This window comes from Diceros bicornis, chromosome 23 (genome assembly GCF_020826845.1).
Source record: "Diceros bicornis minor isolate mBicDic1 chromosome 23, mDicBic1.mat.cur, whole genome shotgun sequence".
Classification (NCBI taxonomy): domain Eukaryota; kingdom Metazoa; phylum Chordata; class Mammalia; order Perissodactyla; family Rhinocerotidae; genus Diceros; species Diceros bicornis.
This window is the reverse complement of record NC_080762.1, coordinates 2150552-2172876: the sequence shown is the minus strand read 5'-3', so window position 1 is coordinate 2172876 and position 22325 is coordinate 2150552. Positions and strand designations below refer to the sequence as shown.

Genomic DNA, 22325 nt, shown 5'->3' with positions numbered 1-22325 from the left:
ATTAAAAGAAATAAGGTTTAAAGCCTTTTTGAAAACTGCCATAAGTACAGGTTGTCAAAATGAGGAAGTTTAAAGTCCTTAAGAGCAAATATAAATAACATGCTACTTCAGCAGACAGTAAATAATAAATGAAATTTAATTTTATAAATGCAAAGAAAATTCTTCTAAGCCTGTGCGTATACATAAATATGTGTGTACGTATACCTCTCTCCACATAGGCATATATAGATAGACACACAGATGTATACACATCGTATATAGAGACATATATGACGTAAAATGATTTAAGACATTAAGCACTTCACTAAAGTATAAAGAAATGTGAAAAAACATCTTCCAGAAGCGCTAGAGAGAGTTTTACATAAGGGGAAACGTGAGGACTAGATGACACACATCTAAGCTGTAAGTCAATGAGGGTCTTTTTTTTTTTTTTTAACCAATCAATGAATATCTTGATCTCTAGAGAGTCAATTCAAAAACTCTACATTTGAATTGATTTGAATTCTCTGAAATAAATACCTGCTCCCCCAGTGAGGGCTCCCTTGGTTATATCTCCATTTCTCTGATCAACAGTTTTCTACCAAAGAAAAAAAAGAAAAAGACTTTTTAATGTTAAAGTTACAAAGGAGAATAAAGAAAAACGACGACAGCCATGAAGCAGAGTTACAGAAAGGCCGTGTGAGTACCTTATCCGCGGCGTCGGCTCTCCTGGTTCTTCTCATGATCTCCTCCAGCCGCTGCGGGAAGGCAGAAGGAGCGAGAGGGTCAGACGCACGCAAGGCCGCCTGGCACGTTCACTAGCCGAGCAAACAGCAGGTCGCTAAGACCGTCTGCTCTTTTAGGAAAACATGGGGCCCCCTGCTTTGTCCTCACCGGAGTTACTCAAAGCAGGCGGGACTGGTTTGAGCCCCATGGGTTGGGAGGAACCGTTTTTGGGGAAGGGTGGACCACGGAGGGTGGTTGCTCTGGAGGAGACTGTTAACACAGAGCTGCTTTAGTGGATCTGGAACGGGCAGAGGCTGGTTTTCTGACAGCAGCGAGCTAGTCGCTCGGTCTTTGGACGGCTTCCAGTCCACGCAGGAATCAGAACAAGGACTCGGCCGGACGCAACTACCTTCTTCCTCTCCAGGCGCTCCTGCTCTTCCCTCTGGAAGTGCTTCTCCCGTTCCTGCCGAGCGCGCTCCGCTTCCTCGCGGACGCGAGCTTCCTCGTGCTTCTGGAAACAAGCAGGGGCGCGCGCTTGCACAGACAGGCCGAGGCCGGCGCCGCCCGCCGCCCGCTCCGGGCGCCCGGAGGCGGAGGGAGGACGCGGGGCCGCGCGTGGGGGAGGCGCACGCGCGAGGCCCCCACCCGCCCCGGGCGAGGGGCGGCCGACCCACCTGCTTCCGGGTGCGCTCGGCCGCCTGGCGCTGGCGCAGCCGCTGCTGCTCCTCGCTCTCCCGCGCCTGCTCGGCCTCCGGCCCGCGGGCCGCCTCGCCGCCAGTCCTCTCGTCAGCCGCCCTCTGAGCCCGCTCCTCTCTCTGCTGTCTGGAAACAGGCAAACACAAGACAGTGACACGGCGGGGATCCCCGAAGAGGGGCTGCAGTCTGTGTCACCATGAGGTCCCACAGAACACTGCCCCCGGAGGCGCTCAGACGTTCAGCGACGACGAGAGCCCCTGTGCTCTTCTCCTCGTCTGCCCAGCCTCACGCTGCCTCCCGCTAGACGGAAGCAAGCGGAACCACCAATGTTTCGAGGAGAGCAATTCAACTATCTTTAAAGGCTGAGACTTGTTTAATCCAATAATTTGACTTTTTAGCAACAAATTTGAAGCCTCCTCCCACCAAAAACAAAAAAGGAAAATCTTTTACATAAATAAAGGTTATAATGTTCTGTCACAGGACAGGACGATGGACCGTGGGGGCTCCCTGTTGGGACCAAGGGCGGGGCACATCCAAGACGGCGGCCCAGCCCTGGCCGCAGGATCCCTGAGGTGCGGCTGTGCTCCTCTGAGGAGCAGTTATACTGACGTCGGCCGGCTCAGCCCCCGGGGAGACCAGCTAAGCAAGCAGGCCCTGGCACACCGGCCGTCAGGCGACCACGGGCCACTTAACTACCTCACCCAGCCGCCCTCTGAGAGGCGCTCTATCTGGAAGGAAGAAAACGTGGACTCTCACTCTGTGGCTTGAAAATAACTAGAAAGACGAGGAGGAAACATGGGGATTAGAGATATGTTAAAAAAAATCAGACCGTACAATGGTACCTCTGCTGTGGTCATAACTATGTAAATGTACATGTGTGCGTCTGTGTATGTTCATGTATGCATACACACCCCCACACTGTTGACAGGGAGCAGAAAGGATTACCCAAAATGTGCACAGTTACTGAAAACTGGTAAGATTATGGATAAATTTTTTTTTCTTTAAACCTTTCTCTATTGATGTTGTTTTACTGTCATTATAATAAGAAAATGTGATTTAAAAATACCACTTACTGGTCAGAGGAACACCAGATAAGAGTAATTCTGAAACACCTAGTCCATTCCCTTCGTCACTACCATCACCTCTGGCCCCCAGGCTGGAGACCTAACCCAAGGATGCTAGGGGGTCACTGATCACACAGAGGAGCCCCTGCCTTACCTCTCCAGCTCCTCCCTCTCCCTCTTCTCCCTCTCCTCCTTGTCTCTCTGCTCGCGGGCCAGCCGCCTCTTCTCAGTGAGCAGCCTCGTGGCCTCCTCCGGGTCAGTGGTGCCTGCAGAGGTCTTAGGAGAAGCACTGGCAGTCACAGTGGATGGCGGGCCTGGGACCAGGACCTGGACCTGGACCGAGGCCAGGGCTGGGGCCGAAGCTGGAGCTGGGACCGGGGCCGAGGTGGAGGCCAGGGCTGTGGCTGGAGCAACTGTACAAACAAGTACAAGGAGAGAACCAATTGGAAACAAAACCCAAAGAACAAAACGAAAACGAGCATTCTCCACACCCTGGGCCTAGAATTCATCATTATAGAAGAACAGGGAATGTTTACTACTGTGTGTTCTCACGGTGTCACTGTAGTCTCTCTGTAACCAAGCAACAGATAACAAAAAGCTGTGTGTGTAAGCGAGCCATCCAGCAAAGCGGATGCCCTCCACCAGGTCTTATTTTGACACAAGTTAAATCAGTTAACAACATACATCGAATGAGTACTGACACAGAGCCTCACCTTAGAGTCTGTGGGAAGCTGTACCCTGAGCAAAAAGAAAATGGGATCTTCCATTTGCCTTTCACTACATTCAAAAAATTCCTTCTCTTTCTACTTGTTACTAGAGGATGAAAGTCTTTCCAGGACCACCCTCAGCACCCATGCCATTAGGCTGGGGAGATGACACCCAGTGAAGAGGTCCCTTCCGTCTCCCCAGAGCCGCCTCCAGGCCGAGATGGGAGGCGCCGGCACTCGTGCCTTCCCCATCCTGGGCCTCCACTGTTAGTCCTGATAAGACGAAGATGGGAGCAGAAGTTCTCTGTCTTATTCCGATTCAGGAGAAAGGCCTACAGAGCTGGCAGAGCAGGAAGCCCCACACAGGGGCCCCAGAGCGGGGTGCCATCTCTGGCACCTGACACTCCAGACCCTCCTTTTGGGATTTACATTCCTCCTTCTGCTCCCACAGGTTTTTCTTTACTCTCAGGACGCTCTGTGGCCTTTCTCCCTTCTTCCATGCAAACGCTGGGCTCCTCCATTCTCCAACAACACTATCATTGTCTTGAACATCTATTCTTTCTTTGCCCTTACCCACTGTCTTCAAATAAGTCTTAACAAGGAAACTTTTGAATATAGACAATTTTCAACAAGAAATGGTGAAGTCCTAGTTCCAGATGACTTTAAACTTCTAAATAGCATCTGATTAGCCCGGCAGAGATGAGGTCTTCTGAAAAAAATTCTGACCTCTGTCAAGCACATAGGCTAAGCCAGTGGTCCTTCAACTCCAGCATGCACAGGATAGGGTGGTAACTGGCCGCTCTGTATTTTATCTGGGAATCCTGCACAGGAGTCAACTGACGGGCTTAGTACCCCTCAAAGTCCTGGGATCCCACCCCATATTCTGATTCAGGAGGTCTAAGGTAGGGCCAAGATTCTGTAGTTTGAAACACCATAGATGAGGTGGCTTAAAAATATTTCCACTGATTCTTTGAAAATCTTTCCTTTAAAAGGCAGAGACTAACCCCTTCCACTTGAGTGTGAGTTGAACTTAGTGACTTGCTTCTATGAAGAGAGTACAACAGAAATTGTGGCATGTGTGTGTGATTTCTGAGATGAGGCATAAAAATCCTGTGGATTCCTCACAATTGTCTCCTGGATCACTCACTCTGGGGGAGCCACAGAACAAGCAGACAGATGTGAGAACACCAAGCAATCCTCTGGAGAGGTTCACGGGTCGTGAGATGCAGGACCCCTGCCAACAGCCTCGTGCAGGAGCCACCCTCCCCCCACCCACCTAAACTGCTGCCATATTTCTGACCTAAGAATCCATGTGATATAATAACCATTTGTTTGTTTTGAGCTGCGAAGTTTTGGGGGATAATTTGTTACATGGCAATAGCTAACTAACACACGTGATTCTGATGCAGGTGCTCTGAATGCACATTTTGTGAAGCACTGCACTCAGCCAGTGAAAGGAATCAGAAACCACACCTGAATTCACATGCTGGGGCTCCAAGCACAGGCTGTTAGACCTATGATTCTACCTTCTTTATATGTTAGAAAAATTATATTTAAGAAAAGGTCCCAAAACTAGCCTCAGCGTAAAATTTCTAAGTCCCCAATAAGAGAAAAAAGAAGCTAAATGAAAGAATGCAGGAGAAAGAGGGAGAGCAAGTGAGGAGGCCAGCAACCCCGTTCCCTCACCAGCCAGGGGCTCTTACCAGGGGCGGCCTCTGTTTCCACGGGTGGCCCCTCTTCCCCTGCAGCTGCTTCTACCTTCACCAAAGGTGCTCTGCCCTCCAGCAAGGGCTCACCGGCAACTTCCTGAGGTTCCTCCTGGGGCTCTTTTCTCTCAGGCTCTACCCTGGCTTCTCTCTTGATGGGGCGGATGTTGCCGGGGGACGGGGGCCAGGCCTGCACGGGAGCAGCTTTGACTGATCCGGGGTGCAGGGAGGATGCTGGTCTGGGTGTGCCGGGCAAGTGAGGGAGGGACTTGGATGGGAGCCTGGGCAACAAACCAACAACGAAAGAGAAGAGGACACATCAGCACAGGCTTCCTTCCCCCACCCCACCATGTAATAGCGCCAGACACCAATATGGAAAGGAAATGAAGTTCTGTGTATTTGTCTTCTATGATGGCAAATGCAGAGATACTCATTTCAGTTTTCTTTCTTCTTTCCTTTAAGGAAGAATGTCATTCCCTAAGCCAAGGCCAAACATATGGGGAGAACAGTTTCCTTCGAGGGACAGAGGCTGCTGATTGTCCAGCACGGAGCAGCCCAGCCAGCCTCCTGTCTCACTCACCAGAGTCGGGAGGGAGCTGGTGACCTGGCTTTGGGATGTGATGGAGACAGAGCCCTTCGGATGCCAGCTGTCGGGTGGAAGGGAATGTTCTCTCGCTCCCTATCTCTTTTAGAGCCCTAAATTCAGAGAAACACAGTAATTAGATTTTTCCATGAGTGGGACAACCACATTCAGGGAGTCAACAGTGGAACTGCAACCCACTGAGTGAGTGACTGGAAATTTCCCAACCTTTCTCATGTATATATTCCATTCCACCCCAACAGAAGGCCCTCGTTAGCTTAAAACTGAACATTATAACTGAATTAACACAACGGGACACTAATAAGAAGGTTCTGGATGTGTGATTTGGAGGTATATTTGCAAAAACAAACAAAACCACTCATACTTTTGGAAAGCACCTGTACTGTGTGTCTAAACCACCTGTAGCAAAATCTCATAGTCTGGTTTGGCCCACACAAATGTCAACCTGAAAGTCAGTTCCAGTTTTTTTTTTTCCACTTTTATATCTCTTTTAATTCTTTAGCATTTTTCTTTTTTCACCCCAGAACATACCACAGCTCAGTCTTTTTTTTTTTTTTTTTTAATTTACATGTCACTATATCAGACATTAAATCATTATTTTCTTTATACTGATGTTATACAAACAGGCCCTTCCTTACCTGGTGTCCTCTGGCTCTCGAAGGAAAGTCAGGTTCAAGGTGAGGTATGTTAGCTATTTTTAGTCTTTTTCACTAGGGATGAAACTGAAATCTGATGGCAGGCCAAAACATAAGCCCTCCTGTGACTGCAAACTAGGGATCGAGCCAGAGAGATGACACCTTTCCTAAGTCGAAATGGGCAACGGGAAACTCAGAGAGGTGTTCTGAGTCTACATTCTCCAAGACAGGAGAACACACAGGCCCAGGGGACTCATCCAGTATCGGACCCTCGCCGACACTGTGCTGGGAATGGGAGTGGGGGCTTGCTGGACCCACCTGCATGAGCACCTGTCAACCCTTCACTCTGGGGACCCCTGCAGGAAAGCAGACTGCAAGGGCACAAGGGAGGGGGCAGAGTATTACCCGGCCTGCGGGCAAGCTGGTGGTGCGCCTCCTCTTCCCTCCTTTTCTGCCTGGCTCCAGCACCAACTCCTGGCTCCCTGCCCTTCTCGTCTGTCCCCTTCCCTGTTCCTGTCTCCATTTTCTTTAGTAGCATCCTAGGTGACAGACTAGGCTGGAGGTGGGGGCAAAACATCTAAGAATCACTGAAACAAATGAAGAATGGGGCAGGAGAGAGCGTCCCAAGGTGTGTGCCAGCTCCACGTCACTTGTGGCTGCATGACCACCCTCTGCCCCCACCTCTGGTCCCTGAAGGCGGGAGGTGGGGCCTCAGAGCGCAGCTGCAGTCCTGGGGAGCAGAAGCAGACGCCACCACAGGGGACCCTCTGCAGGCGTCCAGGGTGGCAAGCACGCCTCTGGCAGATCAGTCCCCAGAGTGGAAGGCCCAGGGCTCTCCCCAAGGGAGGCTGGGGTGAAGCACCTTGAGTAGCTTTTTTTCCTTTTTCTCAAACCATTCTAATTGGACTGAAGTCAGATCGAGAAGAGATCTGAATGGGGAAATACGTCAGGAAGGGTAATCTGTGATGTGGAGTGTCTGGGGATGAATTTCATCACCGGTGCCACGATAAGACAGGCATCAGGGAACGAGCCCACAACTAAGTGTGTAATCCTCAGACAGTCCTCCTTTTGTTCAAGTGCCACCAAACCAATTCTTTCTTTCCTAAAACTGACCTCCCTTTAATCACCTAAAAGGGGCAGGGGGGCAGGGGGGCAGGGAGAGGTGGGTTGGAAAAATGCTCACCACTTGAGATAACAACCTCCTAGGTAGGGGGATGTTTTTACCCTCTTGGTTCTTTTTAATGTCTTTTCATTGGTCTTGTACCCAATCACCTATTTGGGTACCACACCTGTACACACCTGCACAGGTGCTCCTGATTCTCATCCTGATCTGAGCAAAAGCCAGCGGCCTGTATAACCATCTTTCCCCAAGGCTAAGATGGAACACGCACAGCAAGCTGCTCACGTCAGTGGTCTGGACAACTTACCAGCAGGACAAAGACTGTAGTTTTACAAACAGAGTTAGGTTTAGAATACAAATCACCTCCAAGAGAGGCAATACAGATACCACAAGGCAACACTGTCCACATTTGGCTGTTTGAATTTAGATCTAAATTAAAAGTAAATAAAATTAAAAAAGGAAATTCAGTCTCACAAAACATATTTCAGGTGCTAAAAAGTGGCCATTTGAATTTAGATCTAAATTAAAATTAAATAAAATTGAAAAGAAAATTAGAAAACAATTCCATTTACAATAGCATCAAAAGAATAAAATACTTAGGCAGAAACCTAACCAAGGAGGTGGAAGACTTGTACACTGAAAACCAGAAGACATTGCTGAAAGAAATTAAAGAAGACACAAATAAATGGGAAGACATCCTGTGTTCACAGATTGGAAGACTTATTATTGTTAAGATGTCAATACTACCCAAACTGATCAACAGATTCAAGGCAATCCCTATCAAAATCCAAGGTCATTTTTTGCAGAAATAGAAAAACCCATCCTAAATTCATGTGGAACCTCAAGGGACCCTGAATAGCGAAAACAATCTTGAAAAAGAGGAACAAACTTGGAAGTCTCACACTTTCTGATTTCAAAACATATTACAAAGTTACAGTAATCAAAACAGTGTGGTACTGGCATAAAGACAGACATGTAGACCAATGGAATAGAATAGAGAGCCCAGAAATAAACCCTTATGTACATGGTGAAAGGATCCTTGACAAGGGCTCCAAGACCACTCAATGGGGAAAAGACAGTCTCTTCAACAAACGGTGCCGGGAAAACTGGATATCCACATCCAAAAGAATGAAGTTGGACTCACCTTACACCATATACAAAAATTAACTCAAAATGGATTAAAGATCTAAATGTAAGACTTAAAACTATAAAATTGCTAGAAGAAAACATAGGGGAAGCTTCAAGACATTGGATCTGGCAATGATTTCTTGTATATGACACCAAAAGGCAACAAAAGCAAAAACAGAGAAATGGGACTACATCAAACTTAAAAACTCGTGTATATCAAAGGACACAATCAACAGAGTAAGAAGGCAGCCTACAGAATGGGAGAAAACATTTGCAAATCATATCTGCTAAGGGGTTAAGATCCAGAGTATGTAAATAACTCCTACAACTCAACAACAAAAATGAAAATAAAATTAAAGATTAAAAAAATAAAATTAAAGATTAAAATTAAAAGCTGGGCTAAAGACTTGAATAGATACTTCTCCAAAGATGATACACAAATGGCCAACAAGCATATAAAAAGATGCTCAACATCATTGATCATTTCAGAAATGCAAAGTGAAACCACAATGAGATATCACTTCATGTTCATTAAGATGGCTACCACAGAAAACAAAAAACAAAATAACAAGTGTTGGCGAAGATGTGGAAAAACTAGAATCCTTGTGCACTGTTGGTGGGAATGTAAGTAAAACGGTGTAGTTGCTAGGGAAAACAGCATGGCACTTCCTCCAAAAATTAAAAATAGAATTACCATAAAATCCAACAATCCCACTTCTGGGTATATATCCAAAAGAACTGAAGCCAGGATCTCAAAGAGATATTTGCATACCCACGTGCATAGCACGACTATTCACAATAGCCAGGAGGCAGAAGCAACTCCAATATCCATCAACGGATGAGTGGATTAACAAATGTGTGTATACACATACAGATGCATATGTGTGTGTATATATACACCCACATACGTACATACAATGGAATATTATTAGCCTTTTTAAACAGAACAGAAATCCTGTCACATGTTACAACATGGACGAACCTCGACGACATTGTGCTAAGTGAAATAAACCAGTCATAAAAGACAAACACTGTCTGCCTCCATTCACGCGAGGCATCTCAAGCAGTCCAATTCACCGAAACAGAAGGCAGAGTGGTGGCTGCGGAGGCTAGTGGAGGAGGGAACGGGGAGCTGTTTAACAGGCACGGTTTCAGTTTTACGAGATTTAACAAGTTCTGGAGACTGGGTGCATGGCAGTGTGAACACACTTCACACTACTGAACTGTACGCTCACCAATGGTTAAGATGGTAAATTTTGTTGTATGTTTTTACTACAATTAAGCATTTTTAAAAATCAAATGTACAGTCCGGGCTCAGCCTCACAAGCCGCTGTTCAAGTGCTCGGCAGCCACACACGGCTGGTGCTCAGCCGGAGGCCAGGGCCGCTCCGGGGCACCCGGGGCTCGTGGAATCATGGTCGGGCAATAGGCATTTACCTGAATATTTGGTTGTAAAGAGGAGAAAAGAAGCCCAACAGATCAAATATAGAAAGAGGAAGGCATGAAAAAAATAAAAAGTGGGAAAGCAGAGGTTCTGGATCATGTGATGAAAACCCTCTCACTTAATCAGTCGGCCAAGGGGAAGCTCCCCTCCTTCCCTCCTGGAGTGTTAGTTTTTGTTTTTATCCACAAGATATTTTTCCTTTGGTAAATGCTTTCTCCTCCCCAGTGAGTACCCAAGGTCTGGGGCCCGAGCTGTCGTGCTAACGACTGCTGTCTGTCCACGGCCCGACTGCTGTCTGTCCACGGCCGGGGGCTCTGAAGAGCAACGTGCGGATGACATACCTTCCCCACATCAAAGGCAGCTTCACCTCCGCTTGAAGGGCTGGGGGTCTGACTCCCAGAATTACATGCTGGTTCCTGAAAGCCTGAAGGGCTTGCAAGAAAACTGCCTGCAGGCAAAGCCATCAAGCTCTCACAACCCTGGAGTTATCCTCAAACATCTAAGCAAAACCCTTTTAAGTGTCCATCAGCTTTATAAATCTGAACTGCTCTGGAAAGTTAAGATTTAAAAAAACTGTTCCAGCCTTTCATTAAACCAGTCATGCTATTACATGGCAGAGAGGCAGTGAGCACCTGGTCGACTGGCGAGTCCTTTCAGACTGAAGTACAATGTCTGAAGACCGCAAAACAAGGTCCACATCTTTCAACAGATACCAAACAACGCACAGTTTAAAATAAAGACGAGAGATCCCTGGAGACACACAAGTTACCTCATGGCATTTACAGCACAGTAAAAATTAACCTTAGCTCAGCCTCCTTCCAGGAATAACAAGGATGTACAAATTATATTCTTTCCTTGCAAAATCTCAGTCTATAACACAAACTATTGGCCTTTCAAGAATTAGTTACTTTGCAAATAACTAGTGTTTTCAAAATACTTTGTCACTATATCTTAAGATCTGGGCCCTGACAGGGACTAGCTAAGCAGATAAAAATTCTTTAAACTGCTTTTTAGTAAGCCCCACTTAGAGGTCAGCTAGCTTCTGGATCTGGCTGGAATAACATGCAGTCCAGGCCCACTTCCCCTTCAAAGGCTTTCTGACTTTCAAAAATAGCAGTATGCTGGCATTGCACTTATTTGTATGGATAAATACAAATTCAATTCAAGTTTATACACTTGAACAAAGAACCGTTTTCATCTTCAAATTCAAATTCTTGGGAACAAATCCCCAAGCAGAGAGAAGTGTAAGGACACCACCACGCAGCCAGCCAGATCCCAGATTGGTAGGATGGACGCCACCTCCCGGTCTTACTTACACCCACACCGCACCCCGGGGTGGTGTCCACTCTGCACAGAAATAGCAGACTCACCCAGCTGCCCGACAGCTACTCACCGCTGCGCCATGAACAGTCCTCCTTCGTGCAGAGCCCTCAGGCGGTGTTACAAAGAATTTTGGTCGCTCCATCGGATTTCTAGAGTGTGCAGCTTTGTAGGGCATGATGTTGATGGGGCTGCAAGATGCTGAACGAGGACAAATGGGGATAACTAGGGTGCAGGTGATTGTTTTACACACAAGAGAGCCAGAGGAGCAGCGGAAGGAAAGCCAAGAGCAGGTTCGGGACAAGGAGCAAAGCAGAGGCAGAGAGAAAAGTAGGGAGAAGGTGTTATTACCTACAGGAGTCCAGAACCATCATACTCAACTCTCCTCACAGTCCTGTCAGTTTACAGTGTGTCCAAAAGGAAGGCATGTCCAAATGAAAAATCTGGAATATACAAGCTATCTGGCTATTTAGATACGGATTAAAGATACAGATGTAATCCAATAATTATGGAAAGCAATGGCCTTATATTCCTATAAATTGATGGTTCTGGTAAAATGCTACATTAGTGATAAATAATTTTTATGTAAAGACTGGTTTATAATCAGCTTTTTCCTAATTAGCTTTAAGATGGAACAAAAGGTGGAAAGACAGGAAGTGAGCAAGCAGGCAAGCAAGATACGCTACAACTATTGCAGGAGTGAAGTTCAACAGCCAGTGGGAAAAAGCAACTGAATATTTATTTATTTATTTATTGTGTGTGTGTGTGTGTGTGTGTGTGTGTAGGAAGATCAGCCCTGAGCCAACATCTGTTGCCAATCCTCCTCTTTTTGCTGAGGAAGATTGGCCCTGAGCTAACATCTGTGCCCATCTCCCTCTACTTTATATGGGATGCCGCCACAGCATAGCCTGACAAGCAGTGTGTCGGTGCATGCCCGGGATCCGAACCTGCAAACCCCGGCCGCCAAAGCGGAACGCGAGCACTTAACCGCTTGCGCCACCGGGCTGGCCCCAAGCAACTGAATTTTTAAAATGTGAAACGACCAAGTCTTCCCAGGTATTAAGACTTGTTACAAGGATAACCAATAATTTCCAGAATAAAAAATTCCATAAATGTTTTATCCATTTAAAGGCAGATCAAATGCATGCTTCTGGGTCTTTCCCAAAGCCACCGCACTGCACATTCACAACAGGCAGCAGGAGAGCACACGAGGAGATGGGACATGAGCATTTCAGACGGCGAATAGAACATAAATAGGTTAGAACTGCCAAAAATAAGGTCAAATCATGAATAGCTTTTACAGTTTTTCTCAAGTGGAATATTTTTTAAAAACCATGTATAGTTTCTGACAATTCACCTTCAGAGAAACACTGTCATTAGCTGAGTGATTCTGAGCACGGGTTTATAGAAATTCCCACAACACTGCCCAGGTGTCTAAAGTGTGGGTACGAAGGAGCCGAGGTCCACTTTCAGATCTCATCCAGAAATCTTGTTTTCCAGCAAAAAATACAACAATTAAACACGACTACTGAGGAGAATATTATGTATCATGTTATAAAATGACTCTACCCAACTCTAGCCATTGTAGCAACCCTTCAAAGAGACCACTATGTCAACTGAATAGAATAGTATTTGTAAATTAAAAACTCAAAAGACAAATTCAGGGTAATCTTAATTTCAGAATTAAAGAGTTAAAAGAACATTTGTTATTTTGGTCTAATCTACAGACACAAGGTCGTTCAGACTGCATCTTCATTCGTGTGTTCTCTGTCATCAGATGCCCCGCAGTACCCTCCGGTTATCACTCAACGGCCAAGGCAGTGAAGACACTGGAAACGGCATTTTCTTTTCCATCTGAAAACAGCACTCTCTTTCTTCAGGATAAACTAACTTTGCATTCCTCAGTCCTCCTGAAAAGAATCTGTCTTACTTGCGAATGGACACAAAGCTTCACTTCAGACCCTGACCCTGTGAGGAAGGAGGACCTCCTGTTGTGTGGCTTGTTGTGACCACAGGGGAAAAGACTTGAAAATAACCTTTGCTCAAGTGCCACACAAAGCGTTTGCATTCCCCAGACGAGGAAAGAGCTCACTAACGCAACTCTCCAAGCCCATCAAACGCATTTAAAGAATCACATCCGGGCACAGGCAATGCTGTAGGACCAAGAGCCAGGAGAGGCACCCGAGGTCCAGGCACAGCCAGGAGCCGTCACCTTGCTCACGGATCAGGAAACCCTAGACAAGAGCCCAGCTCTGATGCCATGGGTCTGACACTGGAAAAGGAATGAAGCACAGAAATGTGATTTCTGTTTCCTCTAGTGGAAAACAATAATCTCAGGAGTTATCTATGGAACACTTCCTGACCACCCTGGATGTAAGCCAATGTCATCATGCTCTGGCCCCTTCTCTATTATAGTGCAAGGTGATATCAAGCACAGGAGGAAAAGCTCCCTAACCTGTCTAGTGTAGTCTATACAAAAATCCTCAAGTTTAATTGGTCAAGAAACATCGTCTGGCTAAAATAAACACTGTAAATTCCTTCTAAGGGTATTAGATTTCATGGAACTTACTGTTGCTCTGAACAGCAACTACTGAAACACCTGAAATCTTTAAATCAGTTATTCTAATGATCTTGCTCTTCTGAAGCAGCGGTGAGAGCAATATACACATGTATTCCTCTCCTCAGAGCACCCTCCATATCCCAAAGTCGTCGTGTTGAACGTGGAAATTCTCTTTCGGAATGTCTTTGAGAAAGTCTTCCACAATATCTGTATTCCCTTCTACTTTTGGTAGCCAGTGTGCATTAATTTAACTCATTCAAGGTCTTCTACATGAAATAATGGGTGCAGAGAAAGAAAATGCAGTTCAAGTGGCTGGAGCGTAGCACAAAGAACAGAAAAATTACACAGTAGAATAATAATAACATTAATAACATTTATTGAGTGCCTCTACGTGCAGGTAGTAGTCTAAGCATTTTACATGTATTAACTCATTTGATCCTAAGCTCTAATAACCACATGTATTGTAAATGTATTTTGATAAGCGGGCATGGAAAAGTCAACCCAAAGCGGGGGCCACAATGAGAGGCTGACACTGATTTCCAATTTTCAATGGCTCTTTTTGCTTGTTTGGGGAGTCTGCAGTTACCAAACACCCTAGGGGTGAGGACGGCTGCTCTGACCTGCGACTGTCACCCTGGCTCTGGACTACGTCATCCTCTTGCCAATGGCACTTGCACATAAAATGCACTCGAGGGACAACACTAATGTGGGAAGATAAGAAAGAATAATCAAGGAGAGCAGGTGGAAAAATGAAAGCGATGGAAAGTGTTTTTTGACGGGAAAAATGTAAGAGATGTTTACATATACAATTGCAAATGGAGATTTTTAAAACACAGCAGTTTTGGTTCATTAAACATAAGCTGCATCAAAGCAATGACCTAAGGAAGGCAGTAATAAAATGGGCAACTCCAGGAAAGACTGTGCACTGCCTCACGCTCACATCAACAGAGAGATGTGCCGATCCATGGAAAGGAGGACGGAAAAGCTGCAAAGTCAAGAACAGCCAGGCAGCAGATAAAAAGCACCTTCATTGACCACAACAGTGAAGAAGGACAAGGGAAGATGGGCCAGGAGAAAGGGCAGAAAATGGAGACGGTGCTGGAGAAGACTACAGGGAGTGTGAGAGGAGGACAAGAGTTAGTGACGACAGGAACAGCAAAGAAAGACCGTGTTCAGCCGTGAGGCCGTCCTTGAGGATGGAACCACACACAATGTGGAGATTCAGAAGCATGGTATCCATAAACTATTTAGTCCTGTGATATAGGACTGAAACGCAGTTTTAAAAGGTTCTTCAATTAGCTGGACATCAAGAAAAACTTCAACGACTTGTATAAAAGTATGACATTCGCAGGCTTAAAAAATAAGCTATCTCGAAATAAGCTGTACTTTTTCCTCCAGAAAAATCTCAGATGCGATGTGACAGCTGACAGGAGAGGTACTTTAGCGAACACACAGAACACTGAGGTCCAGCTAGTTGAAGGCACCACTGTACCCAGAGCACCACTAGGGTGCCGAGGACGGAGGGGTGAAAAAGCACATTTAAGATCCATCCACCCATTTTCTAAGTGGCTCTGGTCTGAGCCAGTAATTGTCACAGCAGCTAGTTTCCATGGCAGGAGGTGGGGACGCCTCACTGCTTTCTTGACGGCCTCCCAGAGGTACTGTGAGAATTAGGGGTGATGTTAGCTCATCACGCACCACAGATGAAAGACATCATAAAACCACCAAGAACGATTATTTGTCAAGAAGGCTACTGAACATGAAGAGGCTTGCAGAAGCAAAGCGCTTTTAAGGGAAACTTTATGGAGAGGCTATGCGATTTCCTAAGCACCAAAGGTGAGGGCGGGTAGCCTGGTCACAGCCATGCCAACTGTGCCCAAAGATGTCTGGGAAATTCCAAATCAACTCACCGTGAGAGAGAGATTGCCAAAAGCCTAACATGCATCTTTCTTTCCAGCTAGATAAAGGCTCCCCACTAACTTCTCATTAAATTAATTGGCTCATTCAGGCATGTTTTGCATTTCAAAAAAGTAGAGGAGTTACAACTAATTATAATAACCAGTACTTGGCAGATTTTACATATTTTCAAAGTATGTAACAAATAGGAACACTATAATTAGCCTTCACACCACTCGCAGAGTTTTGGAAGGGTACTATTTATTCCTTGATTACATATAAAAGGCTGGCACCGGGCAGATAAGTAGCCAGCTCGCAGCCATATTATGAAACCCTAGGCTTAAACGGGCTCCTGCTTTGATTTCATTCCCAAGTCTACACGTTGGTATTAAACATTAAATTATTTCTACCTTTGATCATCTGCTCAGATGTAGGTGCAGAAAGAAAGGTAGGTAAGGGATAGGTCTTTCTGGTACCGTGAGGAATAGACAGAAGCATCTGAAGCCACCTGATCACGGGGAGGGACATCCTTTGTCTGCCCGCATCTGGGGTCCAGATAAGACGCTAAGATGCTAAGAGGGAGCAATGCCAGGGGCGTGAAACCAACACCGACCACACATTCCAAAGTCTTACTGCCCAGAGAAGAGAGGAGCACACAGTGGGGAAAAATGGAGACGTGACAGATGACACGGGCGGCTCAGATATGCTCCCAAGGAGGGCTTTACCTCACCGGGAAGTTGCACCTTGGCAGTTTTACCTGTATCTCCAGACAAGGCAGCTGTGCTTTTACTTCTGGCCAGGAACGAATGGGTGGGCGTCAGCAGTCTGTTAACAACGCTGCTCTCCCACGGGCTGAGCTGCAGGCGGCGAGCTAAACGTCACCACATAAGCAAGATGTTAGAAGCGTTCTCTCCAGGTGCAAGAGGGCGTAGAACATCCCACCTAGGGCCTCCACAGGCCGGGCCTTCGGGAGAGACCAGGCTCTCCAGTCTCCAGGGAGGACAGCTGGTGAGAGTCAGGGCAACACGAGCCCGCCTAGAGGAGCAGCTGTTTCATAACGGGAACTTTCTTCAAGATGTTTAGGCTGTGGCAGGCTCTATATTAGTTTTATGGGCGCAGATTTTGCTAACCGCCCTCTTCTAGGAGTCAACAGGTAACAAAACAGAAACACCATTTCACTACAGGGTGGGACATATCGCTGGGTCCAGTCATACCGTCTGCCCACTGCACGGGCAGTGGACTGAGGGCACATGCCTCAGCCAGAGGGCTGCCTACATGCCCCCAATAATCAACTCCAATGGAGGCTTGGGCAGGTCAGTGCAAGACTGGATGTATATCTATGTTTACTCATAAAGGGTCTCCATTAAATTTTGCTAGATCTCCCTGAATTGCTACTTGGGCAACTAGGCGAAGTTAGATACAATAAAATGAAAGAGGACTCATGCAACGTTCTGTATGGATTTCCTTTTGATTTTTCCACTCAGCAAGCCAGGCTCTTTCCCTGTTTGGCAACAAAATAAAAATTTTGGTGCAGGAGAAGGGTAAAGCTAAGCAAGATAAAATTAAGCAGAAAAGCCAAAATCCAGTATAAACATAATATTGGAGATTACTAGTGGGTGTGTGAACAATCTAGAAAATGAATTTAAAGTAATGCAGTGAAGTATGGGCCCAATTTATACTGGGGCTTGCCAAGACTACTGTTAGGAAATGCATGCCAATTATAAATTACTTCGCCTTTACTGGTAGCTTCCAGTGATGGCCCACGAAAACACAGAAGCTGCTCTCCAAAAATACCAGGAAAGAAGCGAAATCCTACAAATATCACTAAAGTAAAGTGACCATATACCATCTCTATTTTAGACACTTACAAGTCACTTATAAAAGTCTTTACAATTGTCTAAACCTGGCAAGGCCACTTCTGTTCTGCACCATCAACAGCAGATGCAAGTTCCTCTGCTTCAGGAGCAGCCGTTCTTACAACAGTCTTTTATATGGCGTGTTCTAAAGGCATGACATTTAAATTCTAGGAAATCAGTTTTAGCTAACAGAAGCCACTTAATGTTTAATGTTGTTACAGAAAATATTTGCTCGTACTATTTGGAAGGAAGTGCCAATCTCCAATGAGTACCTTAATTATCTGACTTTATTTTAAAAGAGTGACTATTTTGATCAAGGCTCTGGTAAATTTAAGAATTAGTGAATTGTTCATTAGATTTTCTGTTTATTAGGAGAGTCTTCACAGTTAAATCAAATCTCATCTGACATTAAGACATTAATAAAAAGATTTGTTATAAAACTATTATAATAGTCACACAAACCATAGAATGCACAATGAGTTACTATAAACTATGGGATGGCAGAGAGAGAGAGAGAGTGTGCATGTGTGTATGAACAACGGAGTATAACATAACCTAAAATTAGAATACATTCACAGAATAAAATCACTGGAGAAAAGTGATTAGGATTAACTGAAAATCTTCCACAGAACTATAATTTCTGTAGGTGAGAAAGGGAAGAAGAGATGAATGCTTCTTTTTCTTAGATAAACTCTGAAGGATGACTAGCTTAGAACTGAAGAGATGGTTTATCATTGAAAACAATGTCTTTTTACCCCTCAATTAAGAAGTTCAATTACTTTATTTCTGAGAGTCTTTTTAAGGAATCAACCAAAGAATTTGCCTCAAATGAAGATCATTAAAAGCCCTCTTTGACTTGTGTTTAAAGCAAATCCAAAGAGATTTGTTTTATAGCTCGGACACTGTGAAGGATTCTGCTAGGAGAAACATATTTCTATTTTTACCACATTCATAACTATGGCCTGAGCAAGATCTCTCCCATAAGACAGCCTTTTAGTAAAGGTTAGCACAGGAGAATTAGTTATTATTATTAATTTTTTACCTACAAGGGCCTGATTTTAAGATGATAAGCTCCTGAAGGAAGAGATGATAATTCTCATGAAACAACTCTGTAGTATTGATCTAAGTACTTAAAAATGAGATACTGACAATTCCCATAACAGATTGTCTGGACCGGAGGAGGCAAACACACACCACAGGTGTCTGTACTACCGCGCTTCTCCATGAGCAGGAAGCCGCTATTTCAGTTCCAGATGATGGGTGCCACGCAGACATCAGGCAAGTGTTGCCAGATCCTGATTTTTCATTAGAAGTAGGAAACCCAAATGTTATAATAATGAATCTTCCATTTTTTTAAATGTCAGCAATTAATTCAAATTAAAACAAGAACAAAAACTGTGCTCAAGTCAAACAGAACATGTGGGCAGAATTCAGCTTGAGGTCTACCACTGTGTCCTCTGATCTAGATTCCAGGAAAAAATGGAGGGACCAATTTTAAGCAAAGAGTAGGCAAATTCATTCTTACTTTTTTCAAACTCCCTATTCTTCCTTGAGAAAAGAGCTGGTTAGGCAGGTAGCTTAAGATAATAAGAAACACATTCTAAACGCAAAAATTTCCAGCGGCAATATTCTCTCTATTGCAACGGTTATAGAAAGCTTTGGTAATCAGAGGTTTCCTCTAACTGAGGTCATTTCATCAGTCAATGTGACACTATATTCAGGTGTGATCATCAGAATATTTAAAAACCAGTAGGGCACAGGCACAAAGCTAAGGGAGGCCACTCAGTGGCTCTGGAGGCCAGGGAAGCACAGCTCCGGGAGGTCGATATTTACCAACTGGGATGGAAATGTTTCAGTATTTGTAATAACCAGTAAGCATCCCAGCTGAATGTAGACATTGACAGTATCAGAGCCTCAACTTAATACCAGCTTTAAGGCCTGTGCTGAGGGCTGAGAAAGCTCAGACAATCTAGTACTGGTGTATACTCTCTAACTGATTAGTCTGTAAAAGCCTCTAACTTAATAATTTGATAAGAATGCTTTCCAATTTGGTTATAAAGCATAACTAACTTTAACAAATAGCAGAAAAGAAAATAAACTAACTAAACTACTTAAGTTTCTAAATTAGAGAAGTTCAAATTCAGAAGAATGTCTATTCTCATTAACAGCCCAGCCCTCTCACTGTGCTACTGACGGTTTTGCCTGACTTAAAAAAATTGCTTCTCGGACCACATGGGAGCCCCTGGAGGAACCAAATCTTCCTTCCAGGCTGACCTTGCCCGTTAGACCCAGGAACTGGTTCACAGTTCTTTTGATAAGCGGGCAGAGAAGCAGAACTCCCAAATTTAGTGCTCTCCCTCCTGTCCTATAGTCCAACTTCGTATTGGGTTTTCTAGGCCTGCACCATGGTTCAAGGGGCAGTTTCCCGGCCCCAGCTATGAACCTGTTATTGAACTTCCCTTGACCCTTAACCTCACCCAAAGGAAGAATGCACGGAGTAAGGGTTGATCTAAGGAAGGACGTCCACATCCACAAAGGTGAGAACGGAGGATGTGGTGTAGCAACAACATGGGTTAGGAGCTAGGAGTCTCTGTTCTAGGCTCTCTTCTCCAAATCAGCCTGTAGGATATTAAGTCAGGTCCTTCACCTCTTAGGGACTCTATTATCCCAACTGGAGTAGATGAGCCATCCAACAAATTTTTCCCAGTTCTAAGATCCTATTACTTAAGCATATCCTATCAGATGCCATCACGCAGAAGCTATAAGACATCTTGTTTCTGCTGACACAGCACTGTCCTTCCACAGGAGCGTGGATAGGATATTGTCTGGTTTATGGCCCATCTCCCCACTCCCAGTCTTCCCCAGTTTCAGCTACAGGACTGTAGGAGGCAGTAAGCAAGGTTTAACTTGAAAGTGCTGTAAAATCCCAACTGTAGTTTGTCTTAGACCCAGGTTCACAAAAGTGTGAAACTAAAGTGTTAAGAGACCAATTCCAAAGAAGATGACCAGACAAGTGTAAGAACATAATTCACACGCTACATTGTACATTATATTAAGGGAATGGGCTTGAAAATAAAGGCTATGAAAGGAATTTTAATTCATAATTCTTTTCTCTAACATGTAAAAGGCCCCTAATTTGACTACAGGTCTAATATCGATGATTTAGGCAAATTAGGTTAAAAAAAAAAAAGGAATGATTTAGGTTAAAGACAAGAATAGAAAGTTGTTCAAACATTTACTGCTTTAAGAGATCTGTTATAAAATAACATCAACATGTAATACTGTACATCACAATAACACCATAACTTTTATACAAAATACACAAATACACATACACACATCAGAACATGCACACATTACATTCTTTTTAAAGACTATAAACACTGACCTTTCCCAATCAGTTTCTTAATAAAGCACTCAGAGTAACCACAATTTGTTACTTTTAAAGAGTATGTGTTTTTATATTACACATAATTCTTTGTTTTGTTTTGTTTTTTACTTTTTTTTTTTTAATTTTATTTCCCCCCCCCAAAGCCCCAGTAGATAGTTGTACGTCATAGTTGCACATCCCTCTAGTTGCTGTATGTGGGACGCGGCCTCAGCATGGCCGGAGAAGCGGTGCGTCGGTGCGCGCCCGGGATCCGAACCCAGGCCGCCAGCAGCGGAGCGCGCGTACTTAACAGCTAAGCCATGGGGCCGGCCCATTCTTTGGTTTTTTTAATTTAAAATCATTTCCGTTATCTAAAAACAAGTAGCTTATCTTAAAAGCTTGATTTTTCCTTCTATGATATATAAATATGTAAAACAAAACTTTCACTTTATAAATAACTCAACATTCATGTACTGTAAATCCACAGGATGAATAAAACTCAAAATTCAAATACAACATTAATTGGAGAACTGTGATCATTAAAATTTTTAGGAGGCTTAAATGATGCTATTCTTGAAGTTAGGCCAAATCCCTTAAGAGTAAATGAACGGACACCAAAAAGCAATCACACACACAAGAAATGCAGTTAGAAAGGTTTGGTTAAATGAGAAGTAAATTAGCAAAATGAAATCTACCAACACGAATCATTTTAAAAGGTTTTAGAAGGTTGAAGCCTGGAATTCCCAAAGTACAGATGGAAAGTCAGACAGTATGATTGAAGTAAAACAGATGTTCATGACAAAGATTATTTGCATGTTGGTGGATAAGCGGGTGATTCTGGAGCTGTGAACGCATTACTAAAAGTTGGGAGAAGCTTTCATCACTGCTAAACGCAATCACTCAGCCAGGGTCTAAAATGAGAAACGTCCTCGTCGCAAGGAAAATGCTGCTCAGCTGTTTATTGCTTTTTTACTCTGAAGTTTTTTTCTTCCTATTTAAGAAACGTAGGGAAAGCAACTTCAGATGCTTATTTTTATCTGTAAACATCCAGAAAAAAAAAGCATTAAGTAAATAATAGAACACTTTGTTTTCCTTTTGACTGTACCTCTATCTGGAGAATTTAGCAAAGTTGCAGATGAAGAGGAGAGCCGCTTGCTAATGACGGGATCGACATGTTTCGAAAGATTCATGGTGGAAACTGATCGCCTGTCTGGATCTAAAACAAACGGAGATAACGCTAATTGACAGCCAGCATGCAGGATTGCAATCTCGCAGCTCACTGATGGAAGGAAAAACTAAGACTGGATGCTTTCAGCTCTATTACTAGATCTTCTATAACAGCACAGTTTTCTAAGTGGATATTTTAAAGGTAACTTAAAGGCTAGAAATAAAATTCATTTTTCTTACATGATAAAATAAAATTGAGCTCACCAGTTTGTCAGCCAGGGAAATTCAAGCATATCATTATAACACACAACAAATGGATGAGGAGCAAAGGATGGCAACGGAGGGCAACT

The 22325-nt window shown here is 44.3% G+C and overlaps 1 protein-coding gene across 4 annotated transcripts in view; it reads right to left on the bottom strand.

The window, feature by feature from the left end:
* Window positions 1-22325, bottom strand: part of MAP7 (microtubule associated protein 7) — a 164061-nt gene that overhangs the window by 13744 nt on the left and 127992 nt on the right. For 2 of the 4 annotated variants that reach the window (XM_058566208.1, XM_058566203.1), the window contains exons 6-15: window positions 21914-22024; window positions 16340-16453; window positions 11200-11327; window positions 5459-5574; window positions 4876-5159; window positions 2620-2878; window positions 1380-1527; window positions 1115-1216; window positions 687-737; window positions 520-577 (exon numbers count right to left, since the gene is read on the bottom strand). In XM_058566208.1, coding sequence (XP_058422191.1) covers window positions 520-577; window positions 687-737; window positions 1115-1216; window positions 1380-1527; window positions 2620-2878; window positions 4876-5159; window positions 5459-5574; window positions 11200-11327; window positions 16340-16453; window positions 21914-22024 — 1371 coding nt within the window. The remainder of the gene's footprint in view (window positions 1-519; window positions 578-686; window positions 738-1114; window positions 1217-1379; window positions 1528-2619; window positions 2879-4875; window positions 5160-5458; window positions 5575-11199; window positions 11328-16339; window positions 16454-21913; window positions 22025-22325) is intronic. The other 2 variants (XM_058566204.1, XM_058566207.1) reach the window with 2 other exon arrangements.